The 23396-nt window shown below is 35.3% G+C and overlaps 1 protein-coding gene across 1 annotated transcript in view; it reads right to left on the reverse strand.

Annotated features, from left to right (window-relative positions):
* Positions 1-713: 713 nt before the first annotated feature.
* LOC120858805 (killer cell lectin-like receptor subfamily I member 1) overlaps positions 714-23396 on the reverse strand; it is a 42214-nt gene continuing 19531 nt past the window's right edge. The window contains exons 2-8 of the mRNA XM_040235124.1: positions 16907-17016; positions 11598-11867; positions 8676-8774; positions 8457-8525; positions 3453-3604; positions 2977-3080; positions 714-2185 (exon numbers count right to left, since the gene is read on the reverse strand). Coding sequence (XP_040091058.1) covers positions 2074-2185; positions 2977-3080; positions 3453-3604; positions 8457-8525; positions 8676-8774; positions 11598-11799 — 738 coding nt within the window. The 5' untranslated portion in view covers positions 11800-11867; positions 16907-17016 and the 3' untranslated portion in view covers positions 714-2073. The remainder of the gene's footprint in view (positions 2186-2976; positions 3081-3452; positions 3605-8456; positions 8526-8675; positions 8775-11597; positions 11868-16906; positions 17017-23396) is intronic.

The raw sequence follows: 23396 nt of genomic DNA on the forward strand, positions 1-23396 counted from the left end.
AAAGGACATAAAGCTCACCTACTCCTTCACAACATGTCAAAAATACATCCACATGTGGAACAATTCTCACTGAAACCTAACTGGAAACTAGCAAAAGGACTCCTGTTTAACCAAGACTGTAAGAAAGATACACAAATAATCAAGTAGGAAGGGAAGAGAAGTGCTTGGGTCAGGACTGGAGTGGACTCAGAGGAAAAGGGAGATTATACGGATGGAGACCCACTCTTGGGATTGAATGGGTCAAGCCATGGATTGGGTGTCACAGTCTGGAGTCCTATGTGGGGCAGACAAGTACCTGTGACTGATTGTAAGACTACTAAAACAGATGGAAGGGCTGTGGGAAGCCTGGGCTTTGTTCTTAAGGAGTATGCATGAACATAAGCATACTGGTTTGCCTCCAAGACTGGACAGACAAAGGCTTATAAACTTGCTATTTCTTGTTTTTCCATTAAACCTCACCATTGTGTGCCGGGGTCCAGCCCCCAGCAGGGTCCAGGGGAACCTGAAGGAAAAACGGCGTCGGTGGATGATTTAGAGAGAGATAAGGAAAGAATATTGTGGATAAGAAAATAGAGGAGAGAAAGAGGCTGATATTCCTTGGTTTACACAGAAAGCTAATAAAGTCTTAGAAGCTCAGGCAGGAAAGTGAACGCAGGGAGCCTCTATGCTCCAAGGGATCAGCCTGAAAAAGAAAGTAAGAGAGAAGAAAAGAGAAAAAAAGAAATACACGGGATGATCAAGCTTTTTTGAGCGAGGCCCAGTAGCTTTATTTTAAAAGGTACTTTTATACCTTGTCTTATACATAGAGGGAAATGAAAGATGCAAAGTCATACAGAGTCAGCCCAAACATTATATCTGTTTTGTCTTTATCAAAACCAGGATTTTTTTTGCAAACCTTTCCCCAAAACAATATTGTGTACATTATCTTCTGGCCTTGGAGGCCTGTGAACATTTTATGACCCTCTTTTGATAAAGGCTGCTCAACCAGAAAACTTATTTTCCCTCAAAGAGTTTTTTCTTTATATTTTTAATCTATGTCAGCCTCAGAAAGTATTAAACAAGTTACATTTCTCACAGAGCAAAGGTGCAGTGAGTTACAAGAAGGAACCAATTAGCTCAAAAGTCTTATGTGGTTAATTTCAAGGCCACATTTGTTTTTCTTACTTTTCAACTATGTTAACTAATGCACTCCCAGGTGCACAGTGGATAAGAGATATGGGAACTTAGCAACAAGCATTGGCCCAATAATGAAATCCTACATTAGCATTACTCTAATAACTTTTAACTCTTTAAAAGGCTCTATGTTTTAGGCTTTCCATGCCTTTCACAGTTGGGAGGCTGCAAATAATCACATGTGTAGCTACAAGAGTCTGGATAGACCCGTCAAGCAAGCTAGAATGCTAACAGAGGGGGGTTGATTTGAAATATTCCTCTCATGTCCAGGAGACTTATTAGCTATAGCCCTAAGTTAATTTTCTCCAGAGAAAGGTGGTCAGGGTTAGCCCCCTGTTAATGTCAGAGGAGTTGGTGAAAGTCATGAAATAGTAAAACAGACAGATTCTGGTTTTGGGGTAGATGCTCGAGAAAGCCTAGGGAGCCCCTTGAGTTCTGAAGCCTTGCTTAACAGTTTTCTTCCACATGACCTTGTCATGGGTGAGGTCTCCCATGGTGGCTCCTGGCAAATGTGGTTTACCACTGTAAATCTCTTGAACAATCTTAAATGTCTAGTTCATGCCAGAACCCTAACTGATATAAGTAGAAGCCCTTTTTAGTTTTATATCCCTAATTTTTACAATTTTTTTAGTTCATAAAGGATGTTTGCTAACTTTATTACATAAATAATTACTAATATGAGCTCTCATAAGGAGACTACTTACTCCGAAGGAATTTATGGGTGGTAAAATTTCCTCACTTTGAGTACATTTAAAATTTGGTAATGTAACTGAAGTATTGTGCATGCATTAAAAAAAGGTTTAAGTAATAACTAATAAAATTTTATAAAAGCAGCAACATATTTTATGCTCTTTAATTAATTAGGATTCACTAACAACTTGTACTAGCAAAATTGAGCTGCTATACACTAAACTCACACACGTAGCTTTTCCCAGATGAACAGTCAGCAGCATAAACATAATTTCCATCAATATATGCACAACCATCTTTCTCCATTTTCAGGAATTCAAACCTGTAAAAAAATTAAAGCAATAAAATCTTCAAATGCCAATTTTATCTCAAGCTTAAAATTAACAAAACAAACAACATGAGAAAGAATAAGAGAACAAATTAAACAAATAAAATAAGAACAAACCCCTGAAGATTGACAGTCTTTAAACTAAGTTTAGCAGTTACTATTAAACAGTATCTAATCCTGTTTGTTTAAATAGAATTATAAGCCAAATGACAATTTATAAGCCAAAGAAAGAAATGATCCAGAAGCTGTAGCTCCAATACTTTTGGCCACCTGATGTGAAGAGCTGACCCATCGGAAAAGACCCTGACATGGGGAGAGATTAAGGGCAAGAAGAGAAGAGGGCGATAGAGGGTGAGATGGTTGGATGGCAGCCCTGACCCAATGGACATGACTTTGAGCAAACCCAGAGAGTTAGTAAAGGATAGGGAAGACAGTCCATGGGGTCACAGAATCGGAAATGACTTAGTGACTGGACAACAACAAAAGCAAATCACAAATGATAAAACTATGATAGAAATGTGTAGATTTATAACCTTGCCTGAAACTATGTCCAAATTTCTCCTAAGAGTCCAGTAAAGTTAACAATGTAAAGGTTCTAAAGCTGAGATTACTTAGAAAGAACTGGCATTTTTCCCCCAATTAAATCCCACAGACTGATCCTCAAAAAACATAATGATTTCCTTTATCTTGGTTGCTCTTTCTGTTCCCTACACACATAACACACACACACAAAAACCACCAGATATAATCTCAGAAAAGCTCAATTATCAAAACACTGTACATACAGGTTTTCAATTACTGTGGTGCCATCTTCCCATAACCAGGATTCACTTGTTTCATTGATTTTGAGACCTATCCATCCTTTTACTTCAAGCATTGATAAAATTTCCTATTTGGAAAAAACCATAAACCATAAATGTGTACATATTATAATTCACTCCTTTCTGACTCAAAGATTATTGATTAAATTTCTCCCAAGGGCTTGCACACATCCACTTAGTATTAATAAGAGTTTTTCTCAAGATATCTTATTTATTAATGTACTTTTTTCCAAGCATTAAATGTTCAAAAAGTGGAGTTTCTCTTAATTTTTCCCTAATGAAACTGAGTCAAAGAAACAAAATATCATAGACTTTTGAGAACTTCAGTTTTCCCAAATTATACCATCATCACTAATGTTTTCAAACCAAATACAGTTACAGTATAACAACAACAACAACAAAAACAAACAAATAAACAAAAGCTGAAGTGTTTCCCCTACCAGCTCTCCCTTGATATCGATCTTTAGAAGGTGGGTATCTAGCTCTTCACAGGCAGCATGGCTCTCCATCCAGGTTTTGGTTTTACTCGAAAGATGATAATAACTACTTCCAAATCCAATCCAGTGAGTTGAACAATGGTCACAGGAACATTCTAAAAAGTAGAAATATATTTAATGTGTACTCTGTACAATAAGTCACTACTACTAACACAATTCCCATATCTTCCTATCTGTTATACAGATGGATATTAGGTAGAAAGCAAAATAAGCATTTTTTTGTAACATTTCTGAACAAGTTTTAAACAACACCATAGCTAACTTCAGCAATATATGAACCATGAATTTCCAGATGTTCAAGCTGGTTTTAGAGAAGGCAGAGGAACCAGAGATCAAATTGCCAACATCTGCTGGATCATCAAAAAAGCAAGAGAGTTCCAGAAAAACATCTATTTCTGCTTTATTGACTATGCCAAAGCCTTTGACTGTGTGGATCACAATAAACTGCAGAAAATTCTGAAAGAGATGGGAATACCAGACCACCTGACCTGTCTCTTGAGAAACCTATATTCAGGTCAGGAAGCAACAGTTAGAACTGGACATGGAAAAACAGACTGGTTCCAAATAGGCAAAGGAGTACATCAAGGCTGTATATTGTCACCCTGCTTATTTAACTTCTATGCAGAGTACATCATGAGAAACGCTGGGCTGGAAGAAGCACAAGCTGGAATCAAGACTGCCGGGAGAGATATCAATAACCTGAGATATGTGATGATACCACTCTTGTGGCAGAGAGTGAAGAAGAACTAAAGAGCCTCTTGATGAAAGTGAAAGAGGAGAGTGAAAAATCTGGCTTAAAGCTCAAAATTCAGAAAACTAAGATCATGGCATCTGGTCCCATCACTTCATGGAAAATAGATGGGGAAACAGTGGAAACAGTGTCAGACTTTATTCTGGGGGACTCCAAAATCACTGCAGATGGTGATCACAGCCATGAAATTAAAAGACACTTATTCCTTGGAAGAAAATTTATGACCAACTTATATAGCATATTGAAAAGCAGAAACATTACATTGCCTACAAAGGTCCATCTAGTCAAGGCTATGGTTTTTCCAGTGGTCATGTATGGATGTGAGAGTTAGACTGTGAAGAAAGCTGAGCGTTGAAGAATTGATCCTTTTGAACTCTTGCGAGTCCCTTGGACTGCAAGGAGATACAACCAGTCCATCCTAAAGGAAATCAGTCCTGGGTGTTCATTGGAAGGACTGATGCTAAAGCTGAAACTCTGATATTTTGGCCACCTGATGCCAAGAGCTGACTCATTGGAAAAGACCCTGATGCTGGGAAAGATTGAGGGCAGGAGAAGGGGACGACAGAGGATAAGATGGTTGGATGGCATCATCGACTTGATGGACATGGGTTTGGCAGGACTCCGGGAGTTGGTGATGGACAGGAAGGCCTGGCGTGCTGCGATTCATGGGATCACAGAGCTGGACACGACTGAGCGACTGAACTGAACAATAATTAGCTCATGTTTTTAATTTTTCTACTTAAATTTTGTTATAAAATTTTATCTATATGGAAAATGCATTATAAATATGTTTTTTGATCTGATCAAAATTGTACATGCATATCGTAGTCTAGTGGCTAAGACTCCGAGCCCCTGGCAGGAGACCCAGTCTTGATCCGTGGTCAGGGAACTGGCTCCCACATGTTGCAACTAAGAGTTTGCATGTGGCAACTAGAAATATTCCACATGCCACAAAGATGATGGAAAATCCCATGTACTGCAAGTAAGACCCAGCACAGTCAAATAAATAAGTGAATAAATAAATGTCATAAATAAAAAGCTAATCAACATATAACCATATGGACACAAAAAGCAACTAATGAGCTATTTCACGTTTGTCAAAATTTTTGCTGTTAATTTAAATATTCCTCGCCATTTCCTTCTCCAGGAGATCTACCCTACCAAGGGATTGAACCTCAGTCTCTGGCATTGCAGGCAATTTCTTTACCAACTTAGCTACCAGGGAAGCAATTTAAATACACAGAATAAAATTCAGTAAGTAATTTTTAAAAACTTATATTTCAACAATTTAATAATCATGTAATTTGTGTATCTTAATAATTTTTTATCATCATAAAAAATGTAGACTTGGGGAGGGGGAACAATATGGTGGAGTAGGAAGACATGGAACTCATTTTCCCACAGGCATATCAAAAAAATATCTACATGTGTAACAGTGCTTAAGAAAAACTAACTGGAAACTGGTAGAAGGACGCCTATAAAATCAAAACAGCAGGAAATGTGTAACCCGGTAGGATGGGGGAAAAGGCTTCGTTTCAGGACCTGCACCACTGGGAAGGATCTGATACAAGAAGGCCCTTCACCCTAAAGAACAAGCAGGGTGAGCCACAATCTGGGCATTCCAGTCCTGGGTCCTGTGCATGGGAGCCCAGCCCCCTCGTCTGCTGAGGCAACTGCTGGGACAGATAGAAGTACTGGAGAAGCCTAGATAGACTCTACTTATGTGTGTGTAGAGATTTCATTCCTTTTCATTACTGAGTAATCCATTATTTACTAACCCACGATTTGTAATTCATTCATCTGGAGGTTTATATTTGGATTGCTTATAATTTTTAGTTATTATAAATAAAGTGTCTCTAGATATTCTTGTACTTGTCTTATGTGGACATAGGCCTTCATTTCTCTTTGTTAAGTGTCTAAGAGTAGGCTTGTTAAGGGGTTGTGCCAGTACAATTAACTCCACATCCTTACTAAAGCTTGTTACTGTCAGTCTTTTCAAATTCTAATCATATTGGTGGGTATGTAATGCTAACTCATTGGGGTTATAATTTGCATTTCCTTAATTTCCTATTTGACTCCTTTTTATTTTCAAATTAGGTAAATGAAACAAAAACAAAAACACAAGCAATGTGAATGGCTAATATTTGACATTCATAGGTTGTTTTTTTTTTTTCTGAGAGACAACAAGCAGTTTCTCAAGTCAATCACTAATTTAAATAAAAAATTAACAACTGATGTATCTAGTCTCTGTTTATTGCATCTGTTGAGATTTTCTCTTTTTATTCAGAGAATTTATTTTTAATTAGACTTGAAATTAGTTCTTTTCATCTTTTTTAATCTTTACTTAGACTTCCACTTTCATAACTGTTTGGTCCTTTTAAATTTCTTCAGTTCAGTTCAGTTCAGTCACTCAGTCCTGTCGGACTCTTCGATGCCATGAATTGCAACACGCCAGGCCTCATCACCATCTTCTGGAGTTCACCCAAACTCAGGTCCATCGAGTTGGTGATGCCATCCAGCCATCTCATCCTCTGGCGTCCCCTTCTCCTCCTGCCTCCAATCCCTCCCAGCACCAGAGTCTTTTCCAATGAGTCAACTCTTCGCATGAGGCCAAAGTACTGGAGTTTCAGCTTTAGCATCATTCCTTCCAAAGAACACCCAGGGCTAATCTCCTTCAGAATGGACTAGTTGGATCTCCTTGCAGTCCAACAGACTCTCAAGAGTCTTCTCCAACACCACAGTTCAAAAGCATCAGTTCTTCGGCGCTCAGCTTTCTTCACAGTCCAACTCTCACATCCATACATGACTACTAGAAAAACCATAGCCTTGACTAGATGGACTTTTGTAGGCAAAGTAATGTCTCTGCTTTTCCATATGCTATCTAGGTTGGTCATAACTTTTCTTCCAAGGCGTAAGGGTCTTTTAATTCCATGGCTGCAATCACCATCTGCAGTGATTTTGGAGCCCCCCAAAATAAAGTCTGACACTGTTTCCACTGTTTCCCCATCTATTTCTCATAAGTGATGGGACCAGATGCCATGATCTTCATTTTCTGACTGTTGAGCCTGAAGCCAACTTTTTCACTCTCCTCTTTCACTTTCATCAAGAGGCTTTTTAGTTCCTCTTCACATTCTGCCATAAGGGTGGCATCATCGCATATCTGAGGTTACTGATATTTCTCCCGGCAGTCTTGATTCCAGCTTGTGCTTCTTCCAGCCCAGCGTTTCTCATGATGTACTCTGCATAGAAGTTAAATAAGCAGGGTGACAATATACAGCCTTGACGTACTCCTTTTCCTATTTAGGGAGTGTTAGACGAAAATATTTTTATGTGATGCTCAAACTACTGCATTATTTTTATTACTTCCCTTTTATTTCTTTCTTTATCCCCCCTGCTTATAGGAAATGTTCATCAGGAATACTCATGTATTGGCCTCAGTGACAAAGGGACCCTACCCTTTTGGTTTTAGTGTATGGAAAACCTTTCTTGGCAAATGCATCTGTGCTGAGAATCTGACACTGTTCTTAAAAAAGGAAAGATTTCCTTGAAAGAAAGTCAGAGGGGAACCATCCCGACTTCCTGAAAAAATAGGCTCAGAAATATTCTCTCCCTATCTCTCGCATTCTTTCTCTTTCTTTTAAGTGCTGAATTTACTGTTAGGACTGAGTAAACTTGCAATAAGTGAAAAAAAAAAAAAGAATTCAAAACAATAACAGCTTTCTATATCATAGCCAAAATATCAATGTATAAATAAGATTAATGTATTTTAATAAAATCAAAATTCTTCTAACTTCATAAATGCTAGAAGAATCATCTCCATCAGGGAAAGCTAGAAACAGAAAAATATTATTGAGACATAACTCCTTTGTTTTTCATTTGTTTTCTTTTCCTTTTTGCCCTCTTCACCCATTTCTCTTGCTCCCACCTTAATATAATTTATCCCATTTTTCTCCTAAAAATAATCAAATCACAAACAACACTTACCTAGTATACATAATACATTGGGTCTTCTTGCATTCTCCTATGTCATCTTTCTCATCTTGCCCAATATTAATAGTTCCATGATAAAAGATTAAACATACCATAAGAGGATTTTTTTCTATCTGATTCACTGAAGTTTTGTGGATGTTAGGAAAACAAACCTTTTAACCCTAATAATCAATATTAGAAGTGGACCAAACAGAGAGAGTACTCACCATCATTTTTAGAAGATAGAGTGGGAACAGGTGACATTTTTTGATTTGGGTCTTCTTTGTTGGAATATACTATGGCAAAAATCATGGTAATAATTAGTTCTGTTTAGGATAAAATAATTAGGACAATAAAAATTCAGTCTTGATCACAAATCATTGAAATGTATTATGTGGTTGATATATTGACTGTACCAAGGACAGATTATTTTCTTAATTACTTACAGTTTGCAAGCAAGACACACACTGTTGTCAACAAAACCACACACAAGGTCCCCAGGCTGCCAGTTATCACTTGCCAGACTATAGATCGGTGGTGTAACACTAAAGGAAACAGAAACGATGATGAAGTTTCATCATTTCCCACAAATAATCAAATATGAAATTTAAATCCATTTTGTTTCACTCTCAGAGGGCAGTCATTCATTTTCCAATCCTTATATGAGTTCTTTGATACCCAGATTTCCTCCTTTTTAGCTTTTTCTTGACTTCAGTTTTTTCTGATCCTGTTTGAGGCCCCAGGTATGTCACCTGACTCACCAGCATCTTTGAGTATTCCTCGCCTAGTCATCTATAAATTATCGACTCTGAGCAATTTGAAAATATACTCTCAGCTAGGAGACTTGAAATACACCTAGAGAAAACGATGTTGTCATGAAAAAAATTTTTTTCAAAATTCTATGTGAATATTAATATTCACCCATTAGCCAATCAATCAGTCAAGGGGGAAATAGCAAAACACATTTTTGCTCTTTGTTGAGATAAGAAATAATTATCATAAATTTTACAAAGACATACAAGTATGTTCACCAAGTTTTAACCCAGACACATGAGAACAGGAAATGCATTTATCAAAAAAAAAAAAAAAGACATTTTATTGAAAGCTGGAGGAAAGTAAGAGCTAATTATTTCTTGAAGTACAAAAGACATGGAGGAGGTCTTCCACTTGGGGTTGTTGTTTAGGCACTAAGTCTTGTCTGACTCTTCTGTGACCCTGTGGACTGTAATCCAACAGGCTCCTCTGTCCATAGGATTCCCTAAGTAACAATACTGGAGTGGGTTCCCATTTCCTGCTCCAGAGGATCTTCCTGACCCAGGGATCAAACTCGAGGAGAGTTATCAATAAATGATTTCAGGTGACAGGAAGTTTGATGTATTCATGGAACTGAAATTATAGTCTGACTGGAATTCAGAGAGCAAAGGAGGGAATGGAAGCGGAGAGATAATCTGTAAGACTATAGGATTATTATCATTTTTAACTTTAAGAACAATATGAAATCTTTGCAGACACCTATTTTAAAAAGATATGACCATTTTTCTTGAAACATAAGAAAGGGTTGAAAAATGTTTAGAGTGAAAGATGAGAGACTTTTAGAGAGTCTGTGTCAGTATTCTTCGTGAAAGCAGGTAGACATCAATCCAAGAGAGAAGCAGGTTATTTGAACATATGGTCCTTTTCAAGATTGCTTGAATGTGTCATAGATGAAAGAGTGTGAGGAGTCAAATTTCCAAGTTTAGAAATTAAACAGTGTGGTGGATAAATATTAGCATGTCTAATCTTCTTAGTTTTGGTCAATTTCTGCCCGAAGTCCCTCTTTGACTACAAAAAAAAAAAAAAAAAAAAATTTATCAAGCCTCAGTAAGACTCTAACTCAAGCACCAAGAAATTTCTTGTTTTACAAGGAAATTGAAACCATGAATTTCCTTACCTTGACCACCTTCCTGAAAATATGAATGTTCCTATATTTTACCTTACTATATGGATATTCATATAGTCATACCTTATTATCTTCTTTTCAATTCAGAGGAAAAGCAATTTCTTTATGGCCCAAGTTAAAACCTATTGTATGCCCTAATTACTCCATGCCACCCAGTCTCCTTTAGAACATTTATTTTCTAAGAGAAAGTTTTTCTTTTTTGCCATCTTCTTCATCATCTCTTTCTATAAATTTTGTCACATTCATCCATGTTTGGGCTCAGACATCTCAAAATCTAATATAATTCCTTGTTATTCATATAGGTCTTTCATTTATTATCATCATTTCTCTTATGTTGTTTTTTTCTCAGTGAGAATTGTAAAAATGTTTTCTGGACTAACTTTATTCCCATAATAAATTTCCTTCAACTTCTTAACCCTTAGTTGTAGCTTATATGTTTTTCTTGGCACTCAAACAGAAATCCCAATTTTTTGGACTTTAACAAACCCCCAATTTTTGGACTTTGCTAAGTCCAAAGTAGTAATTTTCCACTTGTCATTTATTAGACATAGTTTATTTTCTCCTCTCTGGACATGCATTTCATAGGTATCCTTCTTGAATCTTCTTCTGCTTAAGTCATATATGTTCTTTTTCTCTATGATAGGCTTTTCACCTATATTGTCTCTGTTTGCAATCTTACCTATGATCATAAGTCTTTCCTACCCTTTTCCATCCTCTTCTGGGACATCTAGCCTTTAAAATCCAATTTCTTTATGGGCATTTTCCTCTGAACTGATTAAGAGACAATTCAAATTTCATATATGATCTGCCTTTACTAGATTAAACATATTTTTCTTAATGGCGAGTAAACCTTATTTTTCTTAATGGAGGGTAAGATGATTAACTACTCAGTCGCTTAGGTTAGAACATTATTATCATATTCTACTCATTTTTCAGCTTTAACTCCAATATCCAATTAATTATTATTATATTTTTCTGTAATCTATCTTTACTCTAACAAATTCTGTTAGTTTTTTTGAAGCTAAGTGGTTATTGCAGCTTCATCTTTACGGGTATCATAGTTTTGGATCAGAGCAACAGTAAAAATTCAAAAACAGTTGTGGGACTGAGTTACATTGAACTGAAGACTAATAACAAGAATTATTTTTAAAATTACTTGAAAAATAAGCAGTAGATTTTACACAATAATTCTTACAAGTAATACAATTCTGTAGGATAGGAATATATTAGAGGAAATGAACATAGTGAAAGATTATTTAAGAGACAAAAAATTTCATGGTAATATCTAAAATAACTAAGGAGAGTTCTGAAGATAGGTAATCAGTGTAATGAGGCAATTTTATTATACAATGGCTTTGAAAGAAGTAATTTTCTAAACCCAAGAATCAAGATCTAGCAAACAGCAATATATACCACTATAATAATGTACCTTTTCCTTTTTTCTGTTTTCTGTGCTGAAGGTGAGATCTGGGAAATTTCAGTTCCATGTAGTCTACTTGCTGTTCTCTTGATTGGACATTACTCTGATTTGTCTTGGATATTTTTTGCTGTTGAGACTTGGAAAATTTTGGTTCTGTGTAGATTACCTCTTGCTTGTTTGCAATACCTTTGTTTTGCTTACTCTTAAGCATTTTTTCTTTTTTTAAACTTAGACTGCTTCAGCTCACTCTGGGTATCTTTCTGTGTCTCTCTTTAATATCTATGCAGTAGAGAAAAGTGAGGGAAAAGGGTAAGTGGTGATTATATCAAATCAGACAGTGAAAAATGCATTCATTCTGAAGTACAAGTAAGCTTTTAGGTATAACATTAAAAGGGAAAAAAAGGGAGGAAATGAGAGACTAAATCTCCATCTCACTTTGCAGTCCTTATTGAGAAAAATCGTTTTATTCTCCTTTAATAAGATTAATAAGATGCATTTCATTTCCTCTCTGAATCAGGTTTTCAAGGAGTAGGTTTAAAGTAGATATGTTTTCCTTCTCAACATCCTCTATATAATGAATAATGTCAACAATGTGTGAACTATGGTTAAAACACAGCTATATTAACAAAGGTTTAATTATTTAAATTTAATATTAAAAATTTTATTTCAAACCACATTGACATAAAGTTCACTGTATCACTGAAATAATTCATTAGGTAGTGGATTCTTGACTAATAGAGGGGAAAAAACCTATGTCTTTCATGAACTGGATAAATTCTACATTTGCATAATAACCATGTATCTCTCCATCTGCCAGCCTAACGTCATTTTTCTACTTAACTGGATCATATTTGCAAGCACATACACACACAGAGGCAAACAAATAAGCCATCTAAAATTAAGAAATAATACCAATGAATTGCCAAAAAGGGACAAGAGAAATTTAAAGGTCATGAATAAAATTTAAAATATTTATTGCCTCATTAATACAGAAAGAAACACAAATGAAAATAATAGAGCACATTTCACCTGTGAGAACACTGAATAATTAATATTTTGTTGAATTGCCAATGATTGTGAGTACAAAATTATCAATACTTATGAAAGCATAAAATAAGTAGAATTTTAACCAGCAATTCTATCTTAAGCAATTTATCTTACAAAATATTTTTTAAATATTTAAAGTTAGGCAGAACCTATCTTTTGTTTTTATTCACTAAGAGCTAAATTGTAAAAACAAAGAACAAAAAGTTATCAACAGAATTGACAATTAAGAAAGTGTTAAAGCTATGTTACATTTATACCCTAGTATACTATTGTTTGATGTAACAGATATTATTTTTATATATTATTATATTGTATAATGGAATGTATATTATTAAAGCAAAATAATAGATTTCTAATAGGCTGTATCACCCTGCTTGTTGAACTTATATGTAGAGTATATCATGAGAAATGCTGGGGTGCAAGAAGCACAAGCTGGAATCAAGATTGCCAGGAGAAATATCAATAACCTCAGATATGCAATGACACCACCTTTATGGCAGAAAGTGAAGAGGAACTAAAAAGCCTCTTGATGAAAGTGAAAGAAGAGAGTGAAAAAGTTGGCTTAAAGCTCAACATTCAGAAAATGAAGATCATGGCATCTGGTCCCATCACTTCATGGGAAATAGATGGGGAAACAGTGGAAACAGTGTCAGACTTTATTTTGGGGAGCTCCAAAATCACTGCAGATGGTGATTGCAGCCAGGAAATTAAAAGACCCTTACTCTTTGGAAGGAAAGATATGACCAACTTAGATAGCATATTGAAAAGCAGAGACATTACTTTGCCAACAAAGGTCCATCTAGTCAAGGCTATGGTTTTTCCTGTGGTCATGTATGGATGTGAGAGTTGGACTGCAAAGAAAAGCTGAGTGCCAAAGAACTGATGCTTTTGAACTGTGGTGTTGGAGAAGACTCTTGAGAGTCCCTTGGACTGCAAGGAGATCCAACCAGTCCATTCTGAAGGAGATCAGTCCTGGGTGTTCATTGGAAGGAATGATACTAAAGCTGAAACTCCCATACTTTGGCCACCTCATGCGAAGAGTTGACTCATTGGAAAAGACTCTGATGCTGGGAGGGATTGGGGGCAGGAGGAGAAGGGGACGACAGAGGATGAGATGGCTGGATGGCATCACCGACTCGATGGACATGAGTTTGGGTAAACTCCAGGAGATGGAGATGGACAGGGAGGCCTGGCGTGCTGTGATTCATGGGGTTACAGAGTTGGACACGACTGAGTGACTGAACTGAACTGAATAAATAGGCTGTATTTTCAGTGGTTACTTGTAGGTAGAGTTTTGGCATGCACTGCTCTCTATTTTTCTGAAAATAAAAGAATGCATGATACAAGCTATCTATTTTTGTTTGTTTGTTTACTTATTTTGTACTTTTAGAAAATTTTTGAATATTTAGAAGTATTGAATAACAATTTTTTCTTTTTTAAATTATTAAAATATAAATTTATTTATTTTAATTGAAAGCTAATTACTTTACAATATTATTCATAAAGCCTTTTCCATATCCTATATTTTTCCTTCTATAAATTTACTAAGAGAAAATTTTGAAAAAACTGGGATAAACTTATTTTCAAATTAAGAATTTTTCTCACCTCCTCAAATTGTTTTCTGAAAGTTTTGACCAATTCATTTAGCACCAGCAAAAATTTGATATTTAACAGTATGTTGGCATTGTAAGAACATTGCTGTTTAAATGTTTAGCACGATTAAAATGCCTTTTTCTTTGTCCCAAAAAAGAAAGAAAGATGACTATTGTTTTAGAGCATTGATAATTAAATAAATATGATCTAGGAAATGCTAAAAGTGATAGAATCAGATGGAATACTAGTTCAAATTGAGGCAATATATAGACTTAGATTGCTAATTTCACAACATATACTTGAACAATTTTCAGATAAATCAAAATGTTAAATGCAAACCATGAGATGATAAAATTAATAAAACATTCAAAGAAAGTATAAGTAAATAGTTATAAGTTTCTAATCACACATAGATAAGAAAGAGAGTTAGGTTAAATTATAAAAACATCATTTTATTGCTAATGTAAAGATTTTTGTCAATAATAACCACATGAAAAGACTTTTTCTTCATCACTAAACAAAGAAATACAGACTAACACATTAATGATATAGATGTTAACCTACAGAATCAATAAATCAAAGTCAACCACACAGAGTTGGACAATGTGCAGGAAAACAGACATTCATTTACACAGACTTACGCTTAATTTAAATCTTTCCCTTCTGGAAAATAATTAGCTAGTATGTATGGAAACCAAATAATGAAAACATCAACTGATCCAACATTTTAAAATAATGAGAAACATGTGGGTTATTTAATAAAAGAGGCTAAACAATTGGAGAAAAGAACAGGAAAATTCCAAGCCAAAGAATCAAAAAATACAAAAGATAGCTGCATTCATACTCCACACCATTGTTTACAAAATGAGCATGTAAAGTAATTTTACAGAAATGATTTTTTTCTTAAACTGCAATACGAGTTGATTGTTGATATTAATGTCAAAAATTACATACAATTTTAACATCTTAAGAGAAGGAAATAAACAGAAACAATCATACTCACCAACTTGAAGAATAAATTTAAAAAGAAACTTTGTAGGAAAATCAAAGATACTAAACAATATAAAGATATTAAAAAATATAAAATTGCTGTATGCTGAAAATAAAGTTATACAAAGGATAATGTGGTGTAAGAACCTTCAGGGAAGATTCTCGGTTGAAAATAATCTAATAACGACTTATAATCATTTGTTATTCAAAGCATGTGTGAAAAACTACAAAGGAAGTTTTCATGAAACTACTCATTTGTAATTTACCTCCCCCACAAAATACCAATCAGGAAATAAAAAATACCTTTGGTATTTAAAAAACCATTTCATAAATTACAAATTTTGAATTTAAAATGCATAAGAAAAATATTACATTTAATGACTGCTTAATAAGAGTATTTTAATATCAAGCCTGAGGCCTTAAAGGAAAAGAAAACTGGACCAATTGCATATTGTATTAGAGATACATGAAAAAAGAGTACCATGAGATACATGGAAAAGTACATAGTTATGACAATAGAAATTATTTTTAGGCTTTACTGGTTAAATTACAATAGATAATTCTTAATTCTTGGTTATTACTTAGTGATAGTTGATATCACCACCCAGAGAATGAAGTTTATTTTTACATTGTGTTCATTATAGTATACAATATAGTTTATCAGCTTAATATCAGCTTCCCTGATGGTTCAGTTGATAAAGAATCAGCCTTCAATGCAGGAGATCCCAGTTGGATTTCTCGGTGGGGAAGATCCGCTGGAGAAGGGATAGGCTACCCACTCCAGTGCTCCTGGGCTTCCCTTGTGGCTCAGCTGGTAAAGAATCTACCTGCAAAGCGGGAGACCTGGATTCAAACCCTGGGTTGGGAAGATACCCTGGAGAAGGGCATGGCAACCCACTCCAGTATTCTTGCCTGGAGAATTCCATGGACTCTATAGTCCATGAAATCCTAGAGTTGGGCATGACTGAGCAACTTTCACTTTCATAATATAGTTTAATATAGTCGTGTGTGTGTGTGTGTTTGTGGGTGTTAGTTGCTCAGTCATGCCTGACTCTTTGCGACCCCATGGATTGTAGCCTGTCGGACTCCTCAGCCCATGCGATTATCCAGGCAAGAATACTGGAACGTTTAGCCATTCCCTTCTACAGGGGATCTTCTAAACCCAGGAATCAAACCTGGGTCTCCCAAATTGCAGGCAGATTCTTTAATGTCTGAGCCACTTGGAAAGCTTGGTGTGTTATAATAAATACATATAATTTGAAAGACTTCCATGATTGGCAGCTTATGGATAAAAAAAGAACCATTTTAATATAAATTTCCAAATGTGTCTCTTAGTTTGTACCTGATGACTGAGAACCACAGTACAGACACCATCTTTTTCAAGTCTCTTCCACTATTTATGACTCTAACATTCATTTTCCCTCCTCTCATCATGGCTTATGTGCTCCCAGGCATCCTCATTATTGACCAGGCTGATGAATCTCAGTATTCTGATCCATTCATGTCCATATGAACCATCCTCTTATATCCTGATTACACAATTTCTCTGTCTCCTCATCTACAGTAACTTCCTCATTCTGCCACAGCCAAGCCCCACTATGGGAACACCTTGGTCTATGAATATCTTTAAGTATTTCATCTTAAAAAGTGTCTTATATAAACTTAGCACCCTCCACAAACACTCTTACCTTTCAAGATTGCTCATTTATCTCTCTCCAACATGAAAATTCTCTGATCTCATTGTTGTCTGCAGCCCATTTGACCTCATTCCACTCAATCAGTATACTTCTTTCTTCACCTTCTTTATCAACTTTGATTCTCTTCTGCCAATCACTAACTTCCTGGAACGTTTGCTGGTCCCACTTGTTCAGTAAAATCACCCTTGTATGAGATAAATTATCTGTTCCTCTCTGCCAACACCTGAGAAGCCAAGTGCTTTTTAAAACAGATCAGATGTACTGCAATATAAATTCACAGTCACCAACATGAAGTCGCTTTAATGCTGCTAGGAATCCTGTTGCTTTCTTCAAGTCCTCATTCTTTCACATTCTCCGAAACTAACTTTATCACCCATTCTCCATTCTTAACAAATCTCTCTTCCACACCCTCTCTTTGTTCTCAGAAGATGACCTATATCACAGAAAAAGAAAAACTCACAGATTACCTCATCTTTCTCCGTGTATACGCATGTATCTTATCTTCTCTCCTGTTCAACAGAGGTGACTTCCTTCCTCTTCAATAAAGCCAATTTCAACTATATTTGAATCTATTCACTCCACTGCCCAAGAATCGCACACTATTTATCACTCTGCTTTCTTTTTGAATACTCAATATCTTCTTAGTACCATCCTTCACATCAGTTTAAAATTACACACAATTTTCATCATCATTAGACCTTAATCCCAATAAAAAATACTATCTTTGCTCTCTATCATTCTTAGAAAAAAAGTGCCATTGAATTTCATCACTATTTCTTATATTTTATTCTCACTACTCAAGCCATTGCATTTTAACTCCTACCTAATGACTCCTTGGTATCAGCACACTATTAGATCTTAAGTGATCTCTGCTTCACTAAAGATGGATCCTTTATTTCTCTTTTAGTTGAACTCTTTTTTTTTTTCACCAGTCCCAAGCATCCTGTATCTAATAGAATTCAATACCATTCACCACTTCTTTCTTCTTAACTGTTTCTTCTTTATATTTTCTTGGTCTTTTCATCTACCATCCTTGACTCAATTACTACTTATCACGTGTTTACATGTGCACATGCTGAGAAGATTTCTTCTTTAGGTTTCAGCTCACTTATTCTTTGTCAGTTAGCATCTCCCTAAATGTCCCAAATATTAACAACTAAAACCACATCTCAAAGATGAAACAAAGTAAACAATATTATCATTCCACATATGTTCTTATGTTAGTGAAGGTCACCATTTTTCAACTTGTTGAAAGAATAAGGAATCTGGAATTCCCCCAATTTATTGTTTGTATGTCTATGTCAGTTACAAGATTTGACCCGTTTTAAATAAGAAATTGTTCTCAAATTGCCTGCCTCTGCTCTGGCCTTGTCTTTGAAAGCACTATACACTTTCTTCTATCTTTTTGCTCTTGCCGCATCATTCCTCTTTAATTAAATGAACAATTTTTCCTAACATCACTGGGTCTTCACACATCCTAATATTCTTGCCTAAATTGTTCTTTGTCCTTTTCTTTACCTAACTAACTGAAATAATTCAGTTTGTAAAATACCTGTTCCAATCTATACTCCCTTAGAGCTCTTTGGGGAACTCTGACACTAGGTCAGTTACCTGTATATTATTTCTCATAGTACCAGGTTTATAATTTACCTTTTTTGAGGCAATAATCAATACTGAAAGCTAAAAATAATTTCTTTAGTTATTTGACTGATATATATTTTCTCCAACAATTTTAATTTCCACTAGGATATGTCCATTACTATTTATTATTTTAGGTCCTGACATAGTAGACAACCAGACATGTTACTTAAATGGGTGAATCAGAAAATAAATAATACAACACTCCATAAATTGTGCTTAAACAACTAGATATACATCTTGGAAAATTAAACTTAGCTCCCTATATCAGGCAAATGAAATGCTAAACATAAGTATATGTATAAGGGAATAAAGGGCTTCCCAGGTTGCACTAGCAGTAAAGAACTTGCCTACCTAGGCAGGGGACCTAAGAGATGCAGGTTTGATCCCTGGGTCAGGCAGATCCCCTGGAGGAGGGAATGGCAACCCACTCCAGTATTCTTGCCTGGAAAATCCCATGGATTTTTCTACAGTTCATAGGGTCTCAAAGAGTTAGACACAACTGAAGTGACTTAGGATGTATACATATAATGGAACAAAATACAGAAAATGTATTGTTAATCTTTGAGAAAGGTAAAAAAATATAAAATAAAGACAAATTTTTTAAATGACATGCTTGTCCAGAAAAAAGAAAAAAACAAAATATTTTAACTTATATAAAACTCTTTATTAAATATGAAAAATATATAACCTATATATATTACATAATGTTGTTGTTGTGTTACTAAGTCATGTCTGACTCTTTGCCACCCCATGGACTTTAGCCTAACAGGCTCCTCTGTCCATGGGATTTCCCAGGGAAGCATTCCCTAGTGGGCTGCCATTTCCTTCCACATGGGATTTTCCCAACTCAGGGGTCAAACTAGTGTTTCCTACATTGCAGGCCAATTCTTTACCTCTGAGTTACCTGGGAAATCTATATTATATAACATGTATATATATATTTAAATATAACATGATGAAGTTTGATAAAAATACAATATCTTCTTAAAATGGCTAATCAGAAGTTTCTCCTAGCACAGACAATAACACAGACAGCATCAATTCCATTTTGAAACAATGTTTACTATTTTCTGATGAAAATTTTAATTTAGTTCTTATGCATGCATGCGTGCTCAGTTGCTTTGGTCATGTCCGACTCTGTGAGACCCCATGGACTGTAGCCTGCCAGGCTCCTCTATCCATTGGATTTTCCAGGCAAGAATACTGGAGTGGGTTGCTGTGCCCTCCTCCAGGGGATCTTCCCAACCTAGGGACAGTCTTCAGACAAAGATGTGAAATTCTTTTTGACTGCAGCCTGGCATCTTTTTTGTTCAGAAGATCTGCTGTTAAGTATAAAAGATACACTTGTGTTTCTTATTTCTTATGTCTACCTCAAAACAGGGTATGTTAGAATCTTTGTGAAATACATCAGTATAAACCAAATTAATTAAATAGATCAATTTTCACATTCTTTTCATGTATAAGTGGCTCTCTGTATCTACGAGTTCCACATCCATAAATTCAACCAACCACTGACGGAAAATATTTGAAAAGCAAAATTTCAGAAAGTTCCAAAAAAGCAAAACTGGAATGTACAGCAAACTGGCAACTATTTATAAAGTGCGTACATTGTACTTGGAATTCCCTTGTGGCTCAGATGGTAAAGAATCTGCCTGCAATGCGAGAGACCTGGGTTCAATCCCTGGATTGGGAAGATTCCCTGGAGAAAGTAATAGCTGCCCACTCCAGTATTCTTGCCTGAAGAATTCCATGGCCAGAGAAGCGTGGTAAGCTTCAGTCCATGGAGTCGCAAAGAGTGGGACATGACTGAGTGACTAACACTTTCACTTTCCACATTGTACTTAACTATTTACACAGCATGTGCATTGAATCAGATATCATAAGTAATATAGAAATGATTTAAAGTATATGTAGGATGTCCTGAGATTATTTGCAAATGCTACACAATTTTATATAAAGGGCTTGGGCATCTGCAAAATTTGGTATCCATAGGGTTCCAGGAACCAATCCCCCAGGGATGCTGAAAGACAATTGTATGCCCCAATTTAAACCTGCTAAAATCATTGGAATATTTCTTGAGGAAAAATAGCAAACAGAAAATTCCTAACAAAAGCTACTCACAATCTGAGCATTTAGATTAATATAATATTTATTTTTAATGGGCTTCACTAGTGACTCAGTGGTAAATAATCTTCCTGCCAATGTAGGAGTCTAGGGTTCCATCCCTGGGTTGGGTATAGTCTCTGGAAAAGGAAATGGCAACCCACTCCAGTATTCTTGTCTGGAGAATCTCATGGATAGAGGAGCCTGGCAGGCTACAGTCCATGGGGTCACAAAAAACAGTTGGACATAACTTAGCGACTAAACAACACCACAATATTTATTTTCAGGTCTAAAAGTTCTTAGCCCTGTAACAAAATGTATTTTAATAATGAATATTTTCTCTTTCAATAAGTATCTGTAAGTAAATAAATTTCCAGTAATAAGATTTTATCCAACTGATAAATCAATACAGCTGATTTTTGTTAATTAAATCTCCAATTTTACTGGGTTCTAACATAGTAAATAAAAGGCATGCAAAAATTTGCTCTACATTTATGAGAGAATAGAACACTTTGCAATTTTATTCTGAACTTATACTGGCATATACTATTCTTTTACATTTTTGAACTTTATTATTAATCTTTAAAAATTCTAAACTTTTCCCAAACTTCCCAAGTTCACACACTCCTACGAACTGAAATGCCAGCGTCTACAATAGTGGATCAGAGCTTTTTTCTAGAATATAACTAGATTTTAAGCCACATGTTTTTAAAACTTTGCTAGCCCAAACTTTCAGGAATGTAGTCTTGTATTTTCTATTTCTTTCTCAGTGAATCTGTAGTTGATTTTGTACTTCAAAGACCTTCACTTACCTAAGGCAACAGAAATTTTGACAAATCTGTTTTCAAAAAATTGGAATCAAAACAAAGATCTAAACATTAGACACAGAATTAAATATAAATATTCAGTAAAGTAAGTAAGCAGCTTTATTATATACTAATATTCCATAAATCTTATACTTGTGTGTAAATTTCAAGTTTATGAAATATAATTCTTTGGTCTATACTATTTAAAAACACAAATACTTTTAAAATACATCACTTTCAACCCGAAAACAAAGGAGGAGGTAATCTGCTCTGTATGGACTAACAGACCTTAATATACACACACTGTTTACAATATTTAGTAAAGCAATTACAGTCATAAAGAAGACATTCCTTAGTGAAATAAGATTTTCAATATTTGCAAGATTCGTAAAGTTACTTTTAGTGATTAACTTGCAATTAAGTTCAAAATTCTTACTGGCATATCTAACTGTAATACCAAATTTTACATTTGATAGCTCATAATACAAAATTTTACATTTGTGCATGTGAATGTAATCCATTAATTCAGGGGTATTAATATAATTTCTAGTATTAATGAAAAGGTAACTGAATTTTGATAAAATCCATATTAATATAATTCCTATGCTTTAAATTTGCCTTCACATGTGTATGAATGGACAGGTTTTGTATGCTTTTAAGTATGAAAGCGTAGTCTTTCTCTTTTCTAGAGTATCTGTGAATATCTTAAGACCAGTCTCACTTTCTCTACTAATGTCTTCTTCACTTTATTCCCCTGAAAATGTCCTCATTTCGCCCACTTTGTCGTATTTCCTTTGTTAAGATATGTTGATATGTTTACAGGGAAAAGGCCATTGTTTCAGCCACAGAGCAAACAGCACCTCCACCCATGTTGACGTCACAGGCTGAGTGCCATCTCCCCTGGAAGCCACAGTGTCCACCACAGCCTCGGCCGAGCTAGAGCTTCCTGAGCAGCTACAGGTGTGAGCAGAGTCGCCTGCTGCACACTTCACCCACTCACATGCAGTCATCTTTCTGTGTTCTGTTACCAGTTTTTATGTGCATTTAATTCTATTGGTCATATCTCACTTGTACTTGCTTCCTGAGTGTAGGAGTTACACCACCTCTCATTTCAATTTTTCATAGCATCTAAGATCCAACCAATATTTTTTTTGGTGTGGTGTTACTTGATAGAGCATATGAAAAACATTAACAGAAAATAGTGTATCTTTGAAATTGTCCTGTCTTATCTGTAATATACTTAATCCTCTTTCATTTGTTTAAGTATTACATACACACACAAAACATTTCCACACATACTACATTTTTGTCAGGGCTATTTTATATACTCTTAACGCACCCCAGGTTCCCCTACCCTTCTTTCTACCCTGCCTTATAATGTTTTTCTTTTTTTATATCCCTTGATAACATCAGTAAGCAATTTTTATACAGAAATTATAGTCCTGTCAATCTATTATGCATTTTACTGATAAAGAGTAATTGTACTGTGGAAAAGGCATTTTATAATAGTAAGGATGGAGAAACACCTTTAACCAAGAGAATGAGAACATTTAGATCATTAAGCTGATTCTCAAAGCAAAAATATAATGATATCTGGATGACCCAAGGCCTTTCTTGACTTCTTTATTTAAATATCCAATTCTTTGACACTGCAAAATACCCTCTACTGCTTTATTATGCTTATTAGCATTCATGATCACTTATTATACAGAATTTACTTCTTCACTGTCTTTGCCATTTTTCCACTTTAATGTCAGTCCATGTGGACAGTGACTTTTCTTTGTTTTTTCCATTTATGTAGCCTCAGACCCTCGATGAGTGATGGACATAAAGGAGATGCTCAATAAATACTTGTTGCTGTGCTGTGCTAAGTTGCTTCAGTCATGTCCAACTCTTTGCAACCCTACAGACTGTAGTAAATCAATGAATAA

The sequence above is a fragment of the Oryx dammah genome, unplaced genomic scaffold, assembly GCF_014754425.2.
Source record: "Oryx dammah isolate SB20612 unplaced genomic scaffold, SCBI_Odam_1.1 HiC_scaffold_29, whole genome shotgun sequence".
Lineage (NCBI taxonomy): Eukaryota > Metazoa > Chordata > Mammalia > Artiodactyla > Bovidae > Oryx > Oryx dammah.